Source organism: Colletotrichum chrysophilum (genome assembly GCF_026319265.1).
Source record: "Colletotrichum chrysophilum strain AFK26 chromosome Unknown scaffold_261, whole genome shotgun sequence".
NCBI classification, from domain to species: domain Eukaryota; kingdom Fungi; phylum Ascomycota; class Sordariomycetes; order Glomerellales; family Glomerellaceae; genus Colletotrichum; species Colletotrichum chrysophilum.
In genome coordinates, this window is record NW_026517548.1 from 11,549 (window position 1) to 30,076 (window position 18,528).

General features: G+C 57.5%; 6 protein-coding genes across 6 annotated transcripts; 2 read left to right on the top strand and 4 right to left on the bottom strand.

The window, feature by feature from the left end:
* Positions 1–885: 885 nt before the first annotated feature.
* COL26b_013838 (uncharacterized protein) lies at positions 886–4,184 on the top strand (the record flags this gene model as incomplete). Its single annotated transcript, XM_053186426.1, has 4 exons — positions 886–1,129; positions 1,189–1,900; positions 1,954–2,186; positions 2,236–4,184. The coding sequence occupies 4 exons, from the start codon at positions 886–888 to the stop codon at positions 4,182–4,184; spliced, it is 3,138 nt and encodes a 1,045-aa protein (XP_053029621.1).
* An 819-nt stretch (positions 4,185–5,003) lies between these two features.
* On the bottom strand, positions 5,004–7,292 carry COL26b_013839 (uncharacterized protein; the record flags this gene model as incomplete). The annotated part of the gene is made up of 5 exons (XM_053186427.1): positions 5,004–6,091; positions 6,148–6,288; positions 6,338–6,458; positions 6,511–7,070; positions 7,121–7,292. 5 exons carry the CDS (start codon positions 7,290–7,292, stop codon positions 5,004–5,006), a joined length of 2,082 nt encoding a protein of 693 aa, XP_053029622.1.
* A 1,815-nt stretch (positions 7,293–9,107) lies between these two features.
* CCT8 (T-complex protein 1 subunit theta) lies at positions 9,108–10,925 on the bottom strand (the record flags this gene model as incomplete). Its single annotated transcript, XM_053186428.1, has 4 exons — positions 9,108–9,125; positions 9,179–9,352; positions 9,403–10,795; positions 10,867–10,925. 4 exons carry the CDS (start codon positions 10,923–10,925, stop codon positions 9,108–9,110), a joined length of 1,644 nt encoding a protein of 547 aa, XP_053029623.1.
* Positions 10,926–12,139: 1,214 nt separating this feature from the next.
* COL26b_013841 (uncharacterized protein) lies at positions 12,140–13,060 on the top strand (the record flags this gene model as incomplete). The annotated part of the gene is made up of 2 exons (XM_053186429.1): positions 12,140–12,430; positions 12,488–13,060. The coding sequence occupies 2 exons, from the start codon at positions 12,140–12,142 to the stop codon at positions 13,058–13,060; spliced, it is 864 nt and encodes a 287-aa protein (XP_053029624.1).
* Positions 13,061–13,359: 299 nt separating this feature from the next.
* Positions 13,360–14,997, bottom strand: COL26b_013842 (uncharacterized protein; the record flags this gene model as incomplete). Its single annotated transcript, XM_053186430.1, has 3 exons — positions 13,360–13,433; positions 13,486–13,837; positions 13,888–14,997. The coding sequence occupies 3 exons, from the start codon at positions 14,995–14,997 to the stop codon at positions 13,360–13,362; spliced, it is 1,536 nt and encodes a 511-aa protein (XP_053029625.1).
* Positions 14,998–16,034: 1,037 nt separating this feature from the next.
* On the bottom strand, positions 16,035–17,800 carry COL26b_013843 (uncharacterized protein; the record flags this gene model as incomplete). Its single annotated transcript, XM_053186431.1, has 5 exons — positions 16,035–16,192; positions 16,243–16,808; positions 16,880–17,225; positions 17,516–17,659; positions 17,746–17,800. 5 exons carry the CDS (start codon positions 17,798–17,800, stop codon positions 16,035–16,037), a joined length of 1,269 nt encoding a protein of 422 aa, XP_053029626.1.
* Positions 17,801–18,528: the final 728 nt, after the last annotated feature.

An 18,528-nucleotide genomic window follows, 5' to 3' on the forward strand; every position in this document is an offset into this window, starting at 1 on the left:
CCGGTACTCCAGCATCTGCACCTGCATTGTCCAGTGTGCATTGCATACCTGACTTCTGTCTGTCTACCTACCTGCCTTACCAGTCACGCGGGTGGAGCCCACCCAAGATCCAGAGGCGCGACCCCCCCTCCCCTCTGCTACACTGAAGTATACCGGCCGCTGCTCTGATATCACCTTCCATTCTTAAAATATACTTCCCGCCCAGCCCTCTTCCACACCAAACCAAACCAACCCGCCCAGCTCCACGATTCCACGATTCGCGCACCCCGAACCGGTTCAATCCCACTGCCGACCCGACAAACTTACGACTTACACTCCAATCTCAGCCTCTAAATTGTCCTGCCTGCCCACCACCCTCGCCTGCACGACTGACCCCGAACACCCCTTCTACCACGCGCCAAATTCCTAATGTTTCGGTCTCGCAAGGGATCGAAAGCATTCGGCTTTGGAAGCTCAGGCAGCACCAAGGACGGCCACAGCAACCACCATCTTGACTTCGGAATCGTGAGCCCCAAGGCGGTAAAGGACCCTTATCGTCCTGGAACCGCCACCACTACGAGATCGAACAACACCTGGACAGATTGGACGGATGCACAACCTTCTTTCCCTGAAAAGAGTACGTGGGCCCCTCCCCGATGTCGACTTCAGACCGTGCCGAGCGCAGAACATTGCGCAGCCGTCTCAATTGACAGAATTTGACGTGCTGTCAACGCTGCGCTCCTCTCCCCGTGCTTTCAAACTCTCTGCGCAAACTTTCGCTGACAGCTCTTCCTCACAGACGTCTCAATAGCCGCAGGTACCATTCGCGGGCAGGCTCACAGACCCGAGACAGCAACCAGCAACTCGGAGGCACATCGAAGAGGCGACAGCTACTCCTCCAGCACCATGGCATCCGGCGCCGGTCGCAATCGGAGGGAGCGCACCTTCGTAGGGAGCGAGTGCGCCGTCTGCGAGGAGCCGCTCGAGCACACCCTGCGTGGAGAGCGCATCTTGCAGTTCTCCTGCTCTCACGTGTCGCACGAGGCATGCTTTTATGAGTTCATCCGCGAGTTCGAGTCGCAGTACTGCCCCTCCTGCGATGCGCCGCTGCATCTCGACACTAGCAGGGGCGGCAATGTCTTGGATATCGGTAAGCGCTTTGGCCTGTCCTTTGTCTGAGACAATGAATGCTAATCTTCAACTCGCCAGAGAAAATCAGCAACCTCGTTCGATCTGTCTCATCTACCGACACTAGATCAAACCACACCCCTACGCCGACGGCCCAGCCCTGGGAAAACCCGACACCGACGCCGCAGCGCCCCACCAGCATCGAGTCGAATCAGCGCAACATGCCCAGCACGCACACTCGCGAAAGCCTGCCAAGGAGTACCGGGCGTGAGAGAGAAAGCAGTCAGCCACCTACCTCAGAACGATACGGCCCCTCGAGACATGCGCGTAGCGACAGTGAGGCCACCGGGGCCACCGGCGTCGCCTCATCCGGAGGATACCCTGAGACGACGCAGAGCGGCCCGCCGCGGAGACACGACTATGACGTCCAGGCAATGGAGACCACACCAGGCAGCCCGCGCGCCATCACGAGAAACCCGATACCCGCTCCGACAGTCACGGTGCGATCCGAGTTCCCCACCATCAACAGGTCTCGAACGCAGCAGACATTGACCTGCTTGATCACCGTCGAAGTGCCCGACAACAAATGGCGACCAGATCCCGAAGACTTGGGATCTGCCCCTCCTGGGCCTCCCGCCGTGAATGCGAGAATCGACGAGGCGTTCGCCAGGCCACCGTCACCCGCCCGCAGCGCGCCGCGTTTCTACCCCTACGAGTCACGCGAAGTGCTCGAGGAAATGACGGAGAATCTCAGAAACCGGGTCGACAACTGGCATGGGCTCGATTTCAGCAGGTGAGATTATCGAGCGACTCGCGCTGGCCAATTAGAGTACTGACAACTACCAGATTCGGCAAACTGCGCCTATATGGCACCCTACGTGTCGGCAAGGATAAGGCGTCCTGGCAGGAGCTGGAATGCTTCCTGTTCGCTGAGATGTTGATCTGCGTGAAGGAGAAGAAGGTGCCCGTGCCGGGGCAGTGGGACGAGAACGGAATGCCCAAGAAGGCCACCAAGTGCACACTGAAAGGATCCATTCTCATCAAGAAGCACCTCAACGAGGTCTCGGAAACGGGTAATAGTGAGTGCCCCTCATTTTGGCAAAGGATCTGGCGCTAATCAATCAATAGTCGATGAGAACGTTCTCACGCTAAACCTCTCGGTGGCCGAGCTGCCGCAGTTCCATCTCCGCTTTGAGAACCGCAACCAGCTGAAGCTGTGGCACCAGGCTCTGCTTGACTTGAACGCCGTTGAAACCTCGCCTGTCCGCAGTCCGGAATACGACCGGGGCGAGTTCTCGGAGACGGAGGAGGAAGAATGGCAGCGCGGATCACGACAACAGAGAGTGTCGTCGGTCGCTTCATCATGGGGCGGAGCCAAGTCCGTCACCACTGCGCCGACAGAGTACACTAACTTCCAGAGAAGCCCGACAATGCCCGCGTCTGTCCACGTGCCCATCGACGTGGTTGTCGTCGTGCCCATCTCGTCCTCCATGCAGGGCGTCAAGATCAACCTGGTCCGAGATGCGCTCAAGTTCATGGTTAACACCCTTGGCGAGCGGGACAGAATGGGTCTCGTCACTTTTGGCTCTGGTGGCGGCGGCGTGCCCATCGTGGGCATGACGACCAAGGCCTGGCCTGGCTGGAGCAACGTCCTCGGTTCCATCAAGCCGGTCGGCCAGAAGAGCCACCGCGCCGACGTGGTCGAGGGCGCCAACGTCGCCATGGACCTGCTGATGCAACGCAAGTACAACAACCCGATCGCCACCATCATGCTCATCAGCGACGCATCGACTTCCGACGCAGACAGCGTCGACTTTGTCGTGTCGCGTGCTGAGGCCGCAAAGATCACCATCCACTCTTTCGGCCTGGGCATGACTCACAAGCCCGACACGATGATTGAGCTTTCGACTCGCACCAAGGCGTCATACACTTACGTCAAGGACTGGATGATGCTCCGCGAGTGTCTTGCCGGCTGCCTTGGCTCGATGCAAACCCTCTCTCACCAGAACGTGAAGCTCAAGCTCAAGCTACCGGAAGGATCGCCCGCCAAGTTCCACAAGATCTCTGGTGCCTTGCAGATTACCAAGCGGGCTACTGGACGCGACGCTGAGGCCTCTCTGGGCGATCTTAGGTTCGGCGACAAGCGTGATGTCCTAGTGCAACTCGTCATCGTACCGGACAACACCTCGCAAGAGCAGCTCCCGCAAGACCCCTGGGACAATATCGTCTCTGGATTGGAGGCTCTGGGCGGCGCCGCGGACGGTGACGACCAACGCATCACTTCCGTCGAAGAGGTACCGCTTATCCAGGCGGACCTCACCTGGGGAGACATCTTGAGAGACGGCACTCTCTCGCATCTCCCCCGCCCTTCTCTGCTCGCAATCACCATGCTCCCTGCTCAAGCAAAGCGAAAGGAATCGTGGGCAAACTCGCCCCCCATTCCCCCTCACCCGCATATCGTCCAGCGCCGCATGGAGCTGCTTACGTCGGACATGCTGACTCGCGCCTTGACCCTCGTGTCGCGCGGCCAGCACGACCGAGCGCACACCCTACTGAACGAAACCCGTTCTATCCTCAAGGGACTTGGAAAGGGTGGTCTTCCTCCGATCCCTCCGCCGGGCGCCCCGCCAAACAGGTCCCTCCCATCTACTCCGCATCCCGGAAACGAGGGCTCGCCCTCCCTTACCCCCGACAGGAAGCAATCCCCATCGCCAACGCAGTCTGCCAACTCTTCCGCTGCCAATGGGTACCCGGCTACCGCAGCAATCGGCCGCAGCCGCTCAAACGACGGCCTCGGACTCGGGGCTGGCATCGATGCCAACACTGTTGCAGCCCTCGACTCCGAGCTCGAGAGCAGTCTCGAGTGGATCAGCCACCCTGCAGTGTTTGGCCGCGACAGCCGCAAGGCTGTGCTGCAGGCTATTGGCGTCATCAGCTCCCAACGCGCCTTCACGTTCCGGACGCCCATCGAGTCTCTGTGGGCCGGGCGGGTCGCCGGCGTGAAGAAGCTCACATCAAAGAGCCGCGAGTGGCGAGAGGAAGGAGGCGGCGAGGGCGGCATCATGGAAGAGGCCTAGATTGCTCTCCTTCCCGACTTGCTTGTTTTATATGGCTGGCTTTTTGGGGACACTTAGACGTTTGGACGACCAAGCGGCGGCGCATCGGTTCCTTGGGACAGACGTATTCTTACGGTCGTTACCCGGCATGGCTTGTCTTTTCCACCATCATACCCCTGATCTACAGCACACTTGTTTGTTTTTCACCGATATAGCTGCTTCTGCTACGTCTTTACCGCTCCGCAGCGCATGCTTGCCCGGAAAGATACCACACTTGTTTTTTCGTTCTCTTCTCTACACCCTGTTGTCCACGCCCGTCTGATGAGACACCTGTTTATCGTCGTCCTACACGATAGGACTTGCATTTTTGTAATTTCGCGTTTGTCATGTCACTGATGCCGGAGTGAGGGAGGGGATGGTCATGTACTGGATGGGGATAAGGAGGGGATTTCGGCTGCGAAAAAGTACGCTTCTTGTTGTACATGATTGGGAACGGCCAGAGCCGACGTGCGGGAGCTACGAGCAATATATACCTTGCTGTTGACATGCCAAAACTTTGGTGCTTCCGTGATATAATGTATCTTGTTCATTGACTTCTTGTCAATGGCTTGGTAAGTCCTCAATCAACTGCCGCATGCGCTCTAGTCTCACTTCTTTCACAGCAGGATGTCCGAAGAACACTTGAAGAGAAAAGCCACAATCATGAATATGCCTACAACGAATCATCTAGCCGTCCCAAACTGGTAGCATCATGAGACCACCGTATGTTCCCAGTCTTTCAGACGCCAAGAACTCCCTTCCATTCCCCAAAGCCAAAATACTAATCAACCTCACTGCCGCTTACTCGGCGACAGTGGCCCTCTTCACCCCGAGCCGCTGCGAGAGCACAACCCAGGACGCCGCGCAGATGAGCTTGCGGAACGCCCTCGGGCTCGCGTCGTCGCCGAAGCCCTGCTCCAGCCACCTCGCGACGTTCGCCCACTCGAGGAAGCCGAGGCGGTCGACATTCTCCTCGGTGAGGATCTCGCACATCTTGGAGTGGATGGGCCCGCCGCGAGGCCACTTGACAGGCGCCGAGAAAGGGTGCTTGCGTCGCTCGTACAGCTCCTGCGTGATGAAGGGCTTGGCCGCCTCCTTGAGGATCCACTTCTCAATCAGGCGCTGGCGCGCCGTGCCGTGCGACTTCCACCACATGCTGGACCCCGTGCCGTCTTGGCCTTCTGCGGCGGTCGCCGCTTCCGCGCACAGGACCTTGAGGCTGGGCGGGAGGGCGTTGACGTACTCGACGAGGTGGTGGTCGAGGAAGGGCGGGCGGGCCTCGATGCTGTGCGCCATCTCGGTGCGGTCGCCGAGGCAGGTCAGGATCATGTTGGCGAGCGGGCCCTTGGTGTAGAGGTACAGGCTGGTGTGCAGCGCGTGCCAGCGCTCCTTCATGTTGGCGATGACCTCGGGCGACAGGGGCGGGTCGTGCGAGACGTTGGCGACGTAGACGTCGCGGACCCAGGGGGCGAAGGCGTCCCACTCGGGCTCGAGGCGCAGCGCGGCCATGGAGGCGTCGTCCTCAAACATGCCGATGCTGTCGAACATGTCCTTGATGTCCTTGAGCATCTCGGTGAACATGGCGACGCGGGTGGCGTCGTCGTTGAGCGGGGAGGCCGGCCAGGAGGGGTCGCCCTCCATGAGGAAGGCGGGCAGGACGAAGGGGTAGCCGGCGAAGTGCTCGTCGGCGCCCTCGCCGGTGAGGACGACGGGGATGCCGGCGGCGTGGGGGAGGGTGGAGAGGCAGAACTTGCCGACGGAGTTGAGGTCGAAGGTGTGGTGCTCGTTGTGGTAGACCGAGTCGGTGAAGTGGGCGGCGAGCTCGGCCTCGTTCATGTCCTTCTTCTGGATGCGGACGCCGAGCCATTCAGCTGTGCGGTCGGCGATGTCTGGGTTTGGTGTCAGCGGTGATGGTGTGATGTTTGGGGGAGTGGGGGGGACTCACCGGCTTCGTTGAAACCTGACGCTTCTGGGAACTGAATCGTGAAGCAGGTGATTCTCTTGGTCGCGTCCTGGTTACCGAGCTTGACGCCTCCCTCGTGGACCAGTTTCGTCGTGATGCCTGCGACGACGGAGGAGTCGATTCCTTGAGGGCTGTCAGCGGTGTCCAGATTGAGAGAAAGGATTGTGCATACCTCCTGACAGGTAAATGCCAACGGGCACATCGGCGCGGAGGCGGAGCTTGACCGCGTCAACCAGGTGCTCCCTCACGCCCAGAACCATCTCATCCACGCTGCGAGTCTCAACCTCGCGCTGCTATAAGTCAGCATCTTGTCACATACAACCAGTGTGCAGCAGCCCGGCTCACCTTATCCCTGAACTCCTGGTTCCAGTACAGATGCGTCTTCATCTCCCCCTCCCCATCAATCTCCATGTACGTGCCCGGCTCCAGCTTGAACACGTCCTTGAAGCACGTCTTGTCGTTCTGCATCGCGTTGCCGCTAATCACCCCAAACACGTTCCACTCGGGCTCCCAGCCCAGCGCCTTGAACCCCTTCATCTCCGAGGTCAGCAGCAGCCTCTTCCCCGCGGCGCCCTGGTCCTGGATCGTCCAGAACATGGGCTTGATGCCGAACCGGTCCCGCGCGACGACGACACGGCCCGTGGTCTCGTCGTACACGACGAACGCGAACTCGCCGCGCAGGTGCTCGAAGAAGCAGGTCCCGTAGATCTTGTACAGCGCCACCAGCACCTCGCTGTCCGAGTGGCCCTTGAAGCGGTACCCGAGGTCCACGCACCGCTCCCGCAGCGCGTCGTGGTCGTAGATCTCCCCGTTGACCACGGCGTGGATCTTGCCGTCGTCGCTGTGGATCGGCTGCACGCCGTCCGGGGAGAGGTCGTTGATGGCCAGGCGGCAGTGGCCCAGGCCTGCGGGTGTCAGTCGAGTACTTGGTTACTCTCAATGTTGTCAGACTCACCAATGGAACCGTCGTCGCTGATCCAGACCCCGGAGGCGTCCGGGCCGCGGTGGGCAATGGCTTTCAGGCTCTCCTCCAGCTCCTTGCGCAGCGGGCTGTTGTCCACCTTCTTCACATGGCCGTTGGTCTTGCTACCCTGCCCGAGGGCGATGGTCGCCGTGATTCCGCACATGGTGTAAATGAACTACAAAAGGGGGGCCCAGAACGAACGGAATGCAGAATGATAAGGAAGCCGATCAACGAAGATGCATGGGGCTTGTCTTCCTCTTGTTTTCCCGCAGCGGCATCTGAACTATTTAAGATGGCATGCTCGATGAGAAGAACATGGCTGAGAAGTTTCGACGTTTCCGACGCCGCTGCTGCCGCCTCCTGCCGCTTCATCCATACTCTTCGTCACCCCAGCAGCCCGGGGCAAAAGAGTCCCAAGCGTACGGAGAAGCATGATCTATTTCGCTAATTTACATTACCTAAAAAGACTACATTGCAGTGTAGATGCAGATGGAGAAACAAAATGGACAGAAACAAAAGAAGGGGAGAAACAGAAAACAGCTGATGATCGGGCCGAGGGGTACATACGGGGAGATCGTTGTCTGAAGATTTCCCCTGCGTGGTTGCGAGATGTGATGCGAGCTGCACCCAAAGAAGAGAACTTGAGACATTGACGATGCGGGGAGGAGGACGACGCAGCTCTTTAAACTCTCACGGTCTACACTACCATGACCACCAACTTTCTCCATGCCGATTTACCCCGGGGAAAGCGGACTTGGCCCGGTCTCACCCAAGAAAAGGGACGGACGGCCTTTCACGCAACACAGACCTTGCAGAAACGTTCCGTCGGGCTTGGGTTGGCTATGCATGATCGGTACAACGCCCCGTGCGTACTTCATTGGCAGAGTCCGTAGAAGAGGTGAATGAGCCACGATGCGGGTGACGAACTTGGCATTTAAGGTACTACTTGAGACTCCGCGGCAGCGAGGGTTAAGGTGAATTGGAACTGAGACTTGGCAAGTTGTGGTGGGATTCCGTGTTAGTCCGCGGTGGTTGGTTGCGTGGTGCCAGTTTGACATTTGAGGAAAAAGAGGGCAAAGCGTCATCACTCCATTCCTCGCCTCGCAGCCTACTTCAAAACGCCAATGTCCGGCGGCGGCTTGGCCTGGTTCAGCCAAGGAAGTGCTCGCGTTGAAGATGACGAGTGTATAAGGGGGCGCAAGCGCCGCAAAACAAAATGCTCGTGTGGATGGCTGGCTTGTCACGATTGGTGCAGGTAAGAAGAGCAAGTTTAACTCAAGACTGCGTGATTGTATTGATGTGTTCTACTTCATCTGCGTAGCGAGAGAAATATCCTCCGAGAGTCCATCTAGTCCAACCACTGTCGCATCGTCATGATGTCTTGCGATGCTTCTGCGTTTCTGCGCCCGGGCTCCATTTATCCGCTGCCGCCCTTGCCACCACCGTTGCCGCCTCCGGTGCAGCCACCGCTGCCAGAGCTGCCGCCGTTGGGGCCCTTGCTGCAAGTAGGAATGTTGTTGGAAATCATGTTTGGCAGAGTGAGTTGGAGTTGTGAGGTGATTGTAGGTGTGAAGTGCTGGAGTGTGATTGATGTTGTTCTGTTGTGTTGTGCTGTCGTGATGATTGGCATTAGGGAGCAGAGAACGGCAGTTTATATAGCTGTCCAGTCTGCGAGTGTTCCAGGTGAATACGTCGTGTTCTGTCGAGGTTAGTGAATTTCATCCCGTCTGGTGATATGGTGGTTCGCGATGGTGATGCGGCATGTCGACTCCACCCGCCGCAGCGTCGTCAAATTCACATAAACCAAGATACGAACCAAAGCCAAAACATAAGAGGGCCGAGAAAATCACCGAGTCGCAACAGGGCACTAGCACTTGTCTTCAGGAATCTATTCGGGATATCTCGACGTGAATTTTGACGTAGTCTATGGTCATCAAAACCGACATGAACTCCATTACCAGTCCCCTTTTTATCCCGTTTAGTCCTCATCCCAGTTCTAAGTGGCAGGTCAGTATGTTGTCCAGCAAGCAGGTCGTCACGAAAACTTACGGGATTGGGGCCAGGAGGCTTAGGGCCACCCGCCTGGCGAGCCACAATAATCTGGTCGACAGACAGAACAGTCCGAGCCGCCTCGGTAGCCAGCTTGATGGCCCACGACTTGGAAACCAGCAAATCGAGGATACCCTCATCACGGGCGTCAAGGGTGCCGCTGCCGTCGTCGTTCTGTGATAGTCAGCATCGCGGTCACACGCGGTCTCAGCGGGCGGTCTTACCTCGATATCGACACCGGTGGCCCAGTCGTCCTTCTTGTGGTGCGCCATGTACAGTCTGCTGAGAACCTCGGTTGCGTCCAGGCCGGCACTCTCTGCAATCGTTCTGGGGACAACCTCGAAAGCCTCGCCGTACTTCCTGATGGCGTACTGAGACAGACCAGGGGTCTTCTCACCGAGGGCGTTCAGTCTCTCGACAAGCTGGATCTCGGTGGCACCCGCACCAGGCACCAGGCGGGGGTCTCTGGTGATGGCCTTGACGACGTTGACACCGTCGTCGACGGCACGCTCGATGTCGTCGAGGTGGTTCTGGGTGGCTCCTCTCAGGACAATGGTTGCTGTTCTTGTGACCTCGTTCTCTTGTCTGAAGACGGTGACACGGTCACCGCCGATCTCAAGGGTCTCGACAACGTCGATTGAGCCCATCTCGTCGGGCATGGGGGCGCCCAGACGGGCAAGGGGGGTGGCACCGACGACTCTGCAGATTCTTCGCAGCTCAAACTTGCTGAGAATCTTGATGAGGAGGATGCCGTATCTGTTGAGGTAGTGCATGGCCAGGTCGCCGACGGTGGAGCCGGCAACGACCACCCTGATGCCGACGTCGTGGAGCTCCTTGATGGAGGCCTCGAGCTGAGACTCCTCGCCCTTGGTGAAGTCCATCATCTCCTTGGCGTTGTGGAGAAGCACGGTGCCCTTGGTCTCGGTCTGGCTGGTGTCGATGGGGCAGGAGAAAACACCGACCTTGGCCTTCTGGGCCTTCTTGATCGATCCATCCGGTTCCTTGGGGAAGACCATACCCTTGACGACACGACTTTGCTCCAAGCTGCCACCCATGATCTTGACTACTCTGATGTTGTCGACGTTGAAGCCGACGGGGTTCTTGGGGAGAACGGCGAGGACGGCCTCGGCGGTGAGGTTGGCCAGGAAGTCCTCGCTGCCGTTCTGCTTGCTGGCAATAACGGTGCGGATGGCCTTGCTCAACTCCTCCTGAGAGCGGATCTCCTCAACCTTGTCGACGGACAGCTCCTCCAGGGTCTCGAGGGCGAACTTTTGGGCGCGCTCGTACCCGGTGACGATATCTGACGTCTTCAGGCCCATGCGCAGCAGGTCCTCAGCCTTCCGCAGAAGCTCGCCGGCAAGAACGATGACCAGGTTCGTGGCATCGCCCATCTCGGCTTCCTGCTGCTGACTGGCCATAACCAGGAGCTTGGCGGCGGGGTGAACGACATCGAGTTCTCTGAGGATTGTGGCGGCGTCTGAGGTGAGGATCATCTTCTGGAGGTGGTTGATGACGATCTTGTTGCGGCCGTAGGGGCCCAGAGAGGTCTGAACGGTCGAGGCGATGGCGCGGCAGGCGTCGATGTTCCGCAGGACGGCTCCATCTTCGGAGTCGTAGCTGTTGCGAGGGTGGTCAGTCGGTGACGGTGGGATGGCGGGGGAGCTTCACTCCAGATAGGAGAGACTCACTTGTTGTACCCCTGCTTGAACAGGCCCGCGTTGGGAGCGTTGGGGATGTTGAGAGACATGATGGACTGACGACCAGGTACGGTTTGGGTATCAGGGTTGTGTCAGTCTCGCCGCTCGTAACAGTGTGGGAGTACCCTGAATGTTGACGATGTGGTTGCGGGAGCTCCTCCAGACTCAAAAAAAAGTCTGGGTGCAGTGCGGGAGCGTGTGCTGCAGCCTTGGTGGGCTGGAGTGGGAGATGACCAATCACGATGCTGCAGGCGTGCTATTGATCCGATCCGGCAACTGGAGTGGCCTAATCTCGGGGGTGTCTTCAGCGACGGAGCGTTTCTTCAGTGTTCTATCACGCAAGAGAGTTTCTCGTGGTTGTGTCTTAAGCAGAGTTTTACAGTCAAATTGTTACACGGGCATTTACAATATTAAGAGAATATCTGGTGTTTTTGGAGCATTTTTCAGTAGATGTAGATACTGATCTGTCGTCAATTCTACCGTCTGGCAGTCTTGGTTCTATGACATTCCCCAGACCTCAGTTCACCTCCTCAGGTGCAGTTGAGCAGCCCCATATTATCCAGCCCAGGCACCTGAAGGTACCTAAGGTAAGGTAAGCAGCGGGTGTTATTTGATCACCCCCGGCAGGTGGCCCACCCCCCTGCTCCCCTCCACTGTTCCTGCTTCGGTGTAAGACAACAGGTGCCAGCCTCGCACTGCCCAGCTGGCACTGGATTGGCGCAATCGGCTGGTTGGTCCTGACGACAATCCCGTCCCGTCGCTCAGATCACGCTGCTCAATAGCGAGCGACCTGAGGTGCCTTACATACTAAGGTAGTCGCAGTCTCGGCTGGCTCAATCTCCCGTCTCTTCCCCCGTCCTTTCAGATTCGCGTCCCATTCAAGCTTCAACTCAATCTACCCTTAGGTTCTCCCGCTTTTTGGCGCACGCAGGTAAAGGAAGCTTCCGTGTACCATCCATTGTACCTTCCGTTATAAAAAAAAACCACAATGGCTCCGCAATCTGGTACGTTGGTCACTTCAATGTCCTCCTGCCCGTCCACATCCGCGCTCCCTTGAATCAAGCAAGCTCGTAAAAGCTCCGCTCGACATCCGCTGCGAACCCCATCCCCATCCCATCCCGTCGCAACTCTTCCCTTGACCCGTCCTTGCCCGCAAAGGAAAAGGAAACAGCCATTGTCCGGATTGATTTTCTGCATCCAACTACAACCCCACGATATTCGCACCATCCCAGCCCTTCCCGCGCGTCCGTCGCCCAACATCACAATGCCTCCGAAAAAGATTATTCGAGCTAATCCACCCGCCGTCGACCTCTCAGCCATTCCGCCTTCCCTCCCACCCTCCGTCGAGGAGGCGTACCGAAGAAAATGCATCCAGCTAAAGCAGCGCACGAACGAGGTTGAGGAGGAGAACGACGCGACCCGCGTGCGCCTCGCCCGTATCAAGCGCCAGGTCGAAAAGATGCGTCTGGAGCGCGCCTTCCTGCTCGAGCAGCTCGCCAAAAGAACCAGCACAAACGTGGAGGATTCAGACGGCAGCCCGAGCCCACCTCCGACAGTAGGCCCTCCGCCAAGCCCACCTCGACGACAAAGCAGACTGCTGACACCATCTCAGCCGCAAGAGAAGCCTCTGCGTACGAAACGCGGACACCGTAAGCCCTCGGTCCTGGCCGAGATCGACGCCGCCGCCAAGAACGACTCGCCGAATCCCCAGAGCCAGAACGCCGCCACCGTCTCCCCGAGCTCCGAGACCTTCTCCCACGCCCACGCTGCCGAGTCCCAGGCCTCCGCTCGTACGAACGGCGTCGCGAAGCCGCCCAAGCGCCCGGGCAACGCGTTCGAGCTCTTCTGCAGCGACAGTCGCCCCGCCTTTGAGGAGAAGAAGAAGGACGATGCTGACCTCAACATCGACGAGGAGCTCGCGCGGGCCTGGAAGGACCTGCCCGAGGCTGAAAAGGAAGAGTTCCAGACCCGTTCCGACCAGGAGATGGCCAAGTACCAGAAGGAGAAGGACGCCTTTGCCGCAAAGAGCAAGAGCGCCGAGCCGAAGGAGGAGCGCGAAAAGACTCCAGATCAGGCCCCTGCAGCTTCACAAGATGAGGACGTGGAAATGACGAACTACGACACGGAGGAGCAGCCAGAGGAGACGCCAGCCGCGGACGACAAGGACGACAAGGCGGACGAATAGAGCCGTCTTGATGAACCGGGTTGCTCAATTATCAGGCGTTCAGGTTTTGGCGTAGAGGGCTCTCGCATTTATTTGTACACTATGCGAAAACATCAATAGCTCCAGACATATGGGGCGGGCGGCTTTCAGTTTCTTCAAGTATGCACCTTCTTTGCACTTTTGACGCCGTGAAGCTCCGTTTCTATGCACTGAACTGAACTCCAGGTGTTCTGTGTGTCCTCTGAATTACGTCTCGTCACTGGATTTTCCCATCCCAACCATGAATGAAACCCTACTCCTAGTGCCTACAGTCCATATTGCTAGTCCGATGCATACAAGTCAACCACAATGTTGATGGCCGCGACGACGATTTCAGCCGCGATGAGTACAATTACTGCGCGATATGTTAGCTATGATTAAATAACGGGCTTTCAGGGTGAACTAACCAATCCATTCTAGCTTCTCGCCATGTCCATGACTGAGCTGGTCCTTTAGCACAGCCAATAAGTCAGCAATGACATCGAGTCGTTCCGTCAGGAGGCCGACACGCTGGTCCATCTCCAAATAGCTACGGACAGCCTGGTACACCGGCTCCAGTTGCGGCTCGACCCAAAACAGCTCCGGCGTGTCGAGCACGGAGCCGTTGAGGTGGATGTTGATGCGGAGGATGAAGAGCTCGCCAATCTGCATGTTGATCTGGGTCCGGCTGAGGGCGATCTTGCCCGTCAACGCGATCTGTGTGGGGATGTCTTTGCAGGTGTCGACGGTTGAAGCTATCAACTCCTCGAAAAGGGATGTCTGCATCGGGTCAGCATCATGACATTAGAGCTAGATCAGATGGCACGTACCTTGACACTTTGCGCCAGCGCGTGGGAGATGGCCAGCTTGGTCATGTAATTCCTCTTATCACGCAGCGTGATGAAGTCGTTGTATATACGAGCCTGGTACTCGCGCGTGTAGTAAAAGTTAAAGTGCTCCGTCTCGACGTCGTCCGCCGCCAGCTTCTCCGTCTCAAACTTTGCAATCTCCTTGAGGAACCGCTGCTCTTGGGCCAGCGTCATGCCCCATATCACAACCACGCCGTAGTCGAAGAGGAACACCTCGGGGGTGTGCACCTGCGTGTCGAAGTCGGGATTCGTCTCCCCGACGATGGCGGTCTCGTTGCCGCCGTCGTACCCATCAGCAAACCCCAAGTCGTGTCGGCCTTCCGAGTGCAGGTCTATGAGGTTGTCTCGGTGGAAGCCGTTGTCCGAGACATCGCCCGTCGAGTGCCGCCTCTCATACGCCTGGACGGGGTCCGGCTGCGCACCCACGCGGCGGTCGTGCCTATTCTCGACCGTCTTGCTGTAGTCGTAGGCCGAGTAGATGCACTCGTCAATCAGCTTCGGGCTGGCGCCCCTCGTCTTGCCACGCCCCTTGAGGAACCGCATCAGGCCCTCCATCTGGTACTTGTTCGCCGTGCAGTAAGCCGTCACCCTGGGCAACCTGTCGCGGTCCGCCTTGCCGAGACGCGCGGCGTCCCTTCGCGCCGTCGGGTCCTTGATGCGCGTGTACTGCGAGTACACGTCCCTGCCGCTCTCCTCATCTGGGCTCTCCTCGCCCAGCTCCGGCGCGGGCAGCAGCTTCAGCTTCTGCGCGTTCTTGGTGCTTCGCTGCGGGCCGATCTTGGGCACCAGCTGGGCCGGCAGGCTGGGGACAGCGCCGTGGCTGTTCCTCCGGCGCAGCTTGCTGTTGATGGCGGAGATGGCGGAGCTCTGGCCGGGGCTCGTGGCGAGGGCGTTGTGGCTCGTCCGCGGCCGCGGGACATCTGGCTCCGGCTCTATCGTCTTCGAGACGGGGTTCGGATTGAATGTGACTGTTCGCGCCGACTTGGGGCGGTTCTCTGTCGTCGGGAGGAGTGGCGTGTTCTCGGTAGCCGAGGCCGAGCCGGCTGGTGATGTTGTTGTCGTCTGATCCATCTCTGCAAGCTTTCTTGTTTTTCTTCCCTCCGGCTTTTTTTTCTTTCGCCTCGTCGCTCAAGGGGTATCACTAAATGAAAGAAAGAAAAAAGAGTCGTGAGACCTGGATGATGAAAGTGGTCGGAAGCCGATCGTGTTATCGCATGTCGCAAAGGGGGTTTATTTTTTGGCGATTGGGTCGTTCGATGGTGTCTGGGGGAGGGAGGTCATTGCTGCGTGTGGAAGCGACAAAGCTGCTGGGTCCGGACGGGTGCTGGATTTGCAGTCACCATGTCTGATGACGTCCTCAGTTTTCACGAATTGGGTGTGCTCCGGAGGCCTTGTCTCTTAGCTGTGGGCTGCTGTATTTTGCGGGGAAAGCTGCATTCGGTGCGCCAATTACCCGACCACTGCCGCCGCTGGGCAGCTTAGGTTCGGTTGTGTCGGAGGCACTCACCCACAGTGGGAACCTGCTGCGTTTCTAATCATCACGACTCGACCTTTTCAAGACGCATGTCATTGTGGCCTTCGTCGTTGAAGGTGCAACTGGATACAGTAGTGCGCTTACCTCGAGTCATATCTGAGCCCTTCCAACAGCTAGCTAGCTGCTGCAGCTGTGTGGATAAGCTACAACAACCCCTGAGCTGTCATCATGCCCCTGGCAAACGACAACCTTGGGTTGCAGCTATCGCTACTTAGAGCAAGTTAGGTGCATAAAAGTGTTTTCTATACATGCGCTATCAGTATCAGAGGATCCAGGAACGCGGATGACAGCGACGATCGCTCCATTTGCTAATACTCTTTATAAGAGCCGCCGGAATAACACACTCTTCCGTCGTCCACCGTGCAACTCCTCTCTCGATCAGAGTTTCAATTGCATGCGACTTCCGGACAACCAACCGAGAGCCGAGTCAGCAGAATCGTTTCCTTCACATCATCATGATTCACAGCGGAAACAAAGTTGAACCTTGCGCATGATTACAATTGACTACATCAAGATACATACTTGAACACAATCCGTCTGTTCATCCGTCGCATACAGGAACAACGATCTTACACTACTGATCCAAGATCTTAGTCTCAAACTTGAAGCCAACATCATGCAAACGATCAATGTACGGCTGTCCCAGGCACGCGGCCGTAAAAACACCTCCAGGCAAGTCAACGTCATCCTCCAGCAGCGTCGACGCAGCCTGTGCCAACAACATGCCCGTCACTATCCAAGTCAGCAACTCGTCTCAAGACACCTTCTGGCGGACAACTCACAATAATACATGCTGCCAGTGTACTTGGCACGGCAGTATGCCTGCGGATTTCCAGTCTTGGACGCCTTGTCGGGCACAGCAATTCCACGGTACTCAATCTCGTCCTTCTTTGCCAGCTCCTTATCAGGTCCTTGGCCTGGCTCGTAGACAAACCGCTTGGCCAACGCCCTGAACGGCGGCATCGTCGCGAGGAGCAGACCAAAGAACCCGAGCGCCCAGTGAATGGCGATGCCGCGAAGGTAGCCTTTCGCTCTCATGTACTCGTGGAACGAAAAGTTGGGCCCGTAAAACTGCTTCTCTCGCGAGGGCAGCGACGCCATGAGGCCCCACGATCTTTGGACGATGGGCGTGTCCGTCATCCCGGCAATCGATGTAGTCATCAGTCCCAGGTTTGGGACGTTACACAATCCCACCAACTTGGTCAGCAGGGACTTCTGCGACTGAACCTTGTTGCGATTGGGCACTGGCGAGAGAGCATATGGCTTGTGCTGCGCTTTCACCTCCGATATAGAGAATGACTCAAACAGGCCAAGTACCGTTGCCAGGGTACCGCCAGACGGAGCCGAACTATCGAAAGATACGGCGTTAGAGCGACGTTTGTCAATGTTTCAGCGCGCGATGATGGGGACTGGACATACTCTAGCTGATGGATAGAGACCGTCACTGCTGCCGTCTTGGCCGAGAGCTTCTCGCGGACCTCCTTCGTGAGCGACCAGGTGACGAGGTCTGGCGGGGCGGATTCGATACCAATCTGGGGAAACATCATCGCGCCCGTCTCCTGGGCTGCACCTTCGTATTTGTTGATCATCGTGCCGGTCCAAGGTGTCTCGCCGGTCACATCCATGTAGTGCGTGCCATTCTCGGCGCATGCCCTAAAGGCAAGCTCGCCATACTGTGCATAGGGACCGACGGTGGTGATGAGAATGTAAGTTTTCTTTACGAGGCGCTCGAGATCCTCGTCGTTGAGGCTGCAGATTTCGATCTCTGGTAATAGTCAGTTATACGAAGCTGCATATGGTGTGCACGAATAGCGGTTCGCCAAGCCTGCATGAAGCCGCATGAAGGATCCAACCCCTCAGAACACCCGTCATCACTCTTCTCCCTCCCTCGCTACGCCGTGTAATCGCCCGTTCCCATTTTCTTTTGGCGTGCACTGGTATTCATTCTGATGAACACCCAAGGGAAAGAAACGTCCAAGCCGCTTGGCTGGAGAACTCCCGGGGAAAATCAGACACCCGTCTGATGTGATAAGAACTCAAAATCCTTCGGCTCACCTGGCTGCACTCTATCGGAATTCAACTTCTTCAACTCTGCAACGAGGCCTCGAAGTTTGGACTCTGATCGGCCTGCCACCGCCCATTTCATATTGGATGGCAGGTGTGTTGTAATGTGCTCCGTGACAAAATTTCCAGTGTATCCTACGGGCTATTGTCAGCGCTTGGCTTCTTGTCAGAAGTACATGTTGCATCATCACTTCACAAACAGTTCATCAACTTGCACGTACCCGTGGCGCCAAAGACGACCAAGTCGTACTGACGGCCATGCTGCTTGATCGGCATCTTGAAATCGCTGGACAAAATCACTTTCGAGCTCGTCGTCGTGCAGTAGAAGAAAAAGCAAGAGGTCGAAAGGAAAAAGCACAGTTACAGAAGCCTCAAGGTGGTCTAAAGTCTCAGACATCTCGAAAAGTCATGCACGGCGGCTGCCATCTTTACATATCCCAGCACGCCACGAAAAGTGGCGCCCCCGCGTCCGCGTCTCCCTTCCGGCCCCTTTCCAAAGCATGAAGGTACGGACGATGATCCCTCACTATTACCGTTTCGTGGTCCATTTGGTGACACATTCCTTCGCCTGCGGCCGTTGGGAACGCAAACTTTCGAAGTAGCAAACGGCGATATGGACTCGTAAAGGCATCTGGCCCGCGCTGCCTCGGCCACCCTAGCGCTTTCTTGACGTCCACCCGGACGCTGTGCTTTCCAAATGCGGCCTAGGAGGGCCGAGCGGAGAGGTGTGACGCCGATCTCCCGGGCTGATTGAAAGCTCCGTTTGAAGAGAGAAACCGGTGCAACCTCGCAGAGAAAGGCACACCGCCGCCCAGCCTCCACTCACAGACGGACAGCTCCAGGGTCCACCAGCCAGCCGGCGACGGTCTGTCACGTGATTAAGCACGTGCGCTCGCTAAGATATTTTTTTTCTCCCGACTGGCAATTGCGATGGAAGCAGATGGCAGCCGAGCGGACCCGCACTTACCTCACTCGAACGGTAGGCTTGCCCTAGGTACGTACTC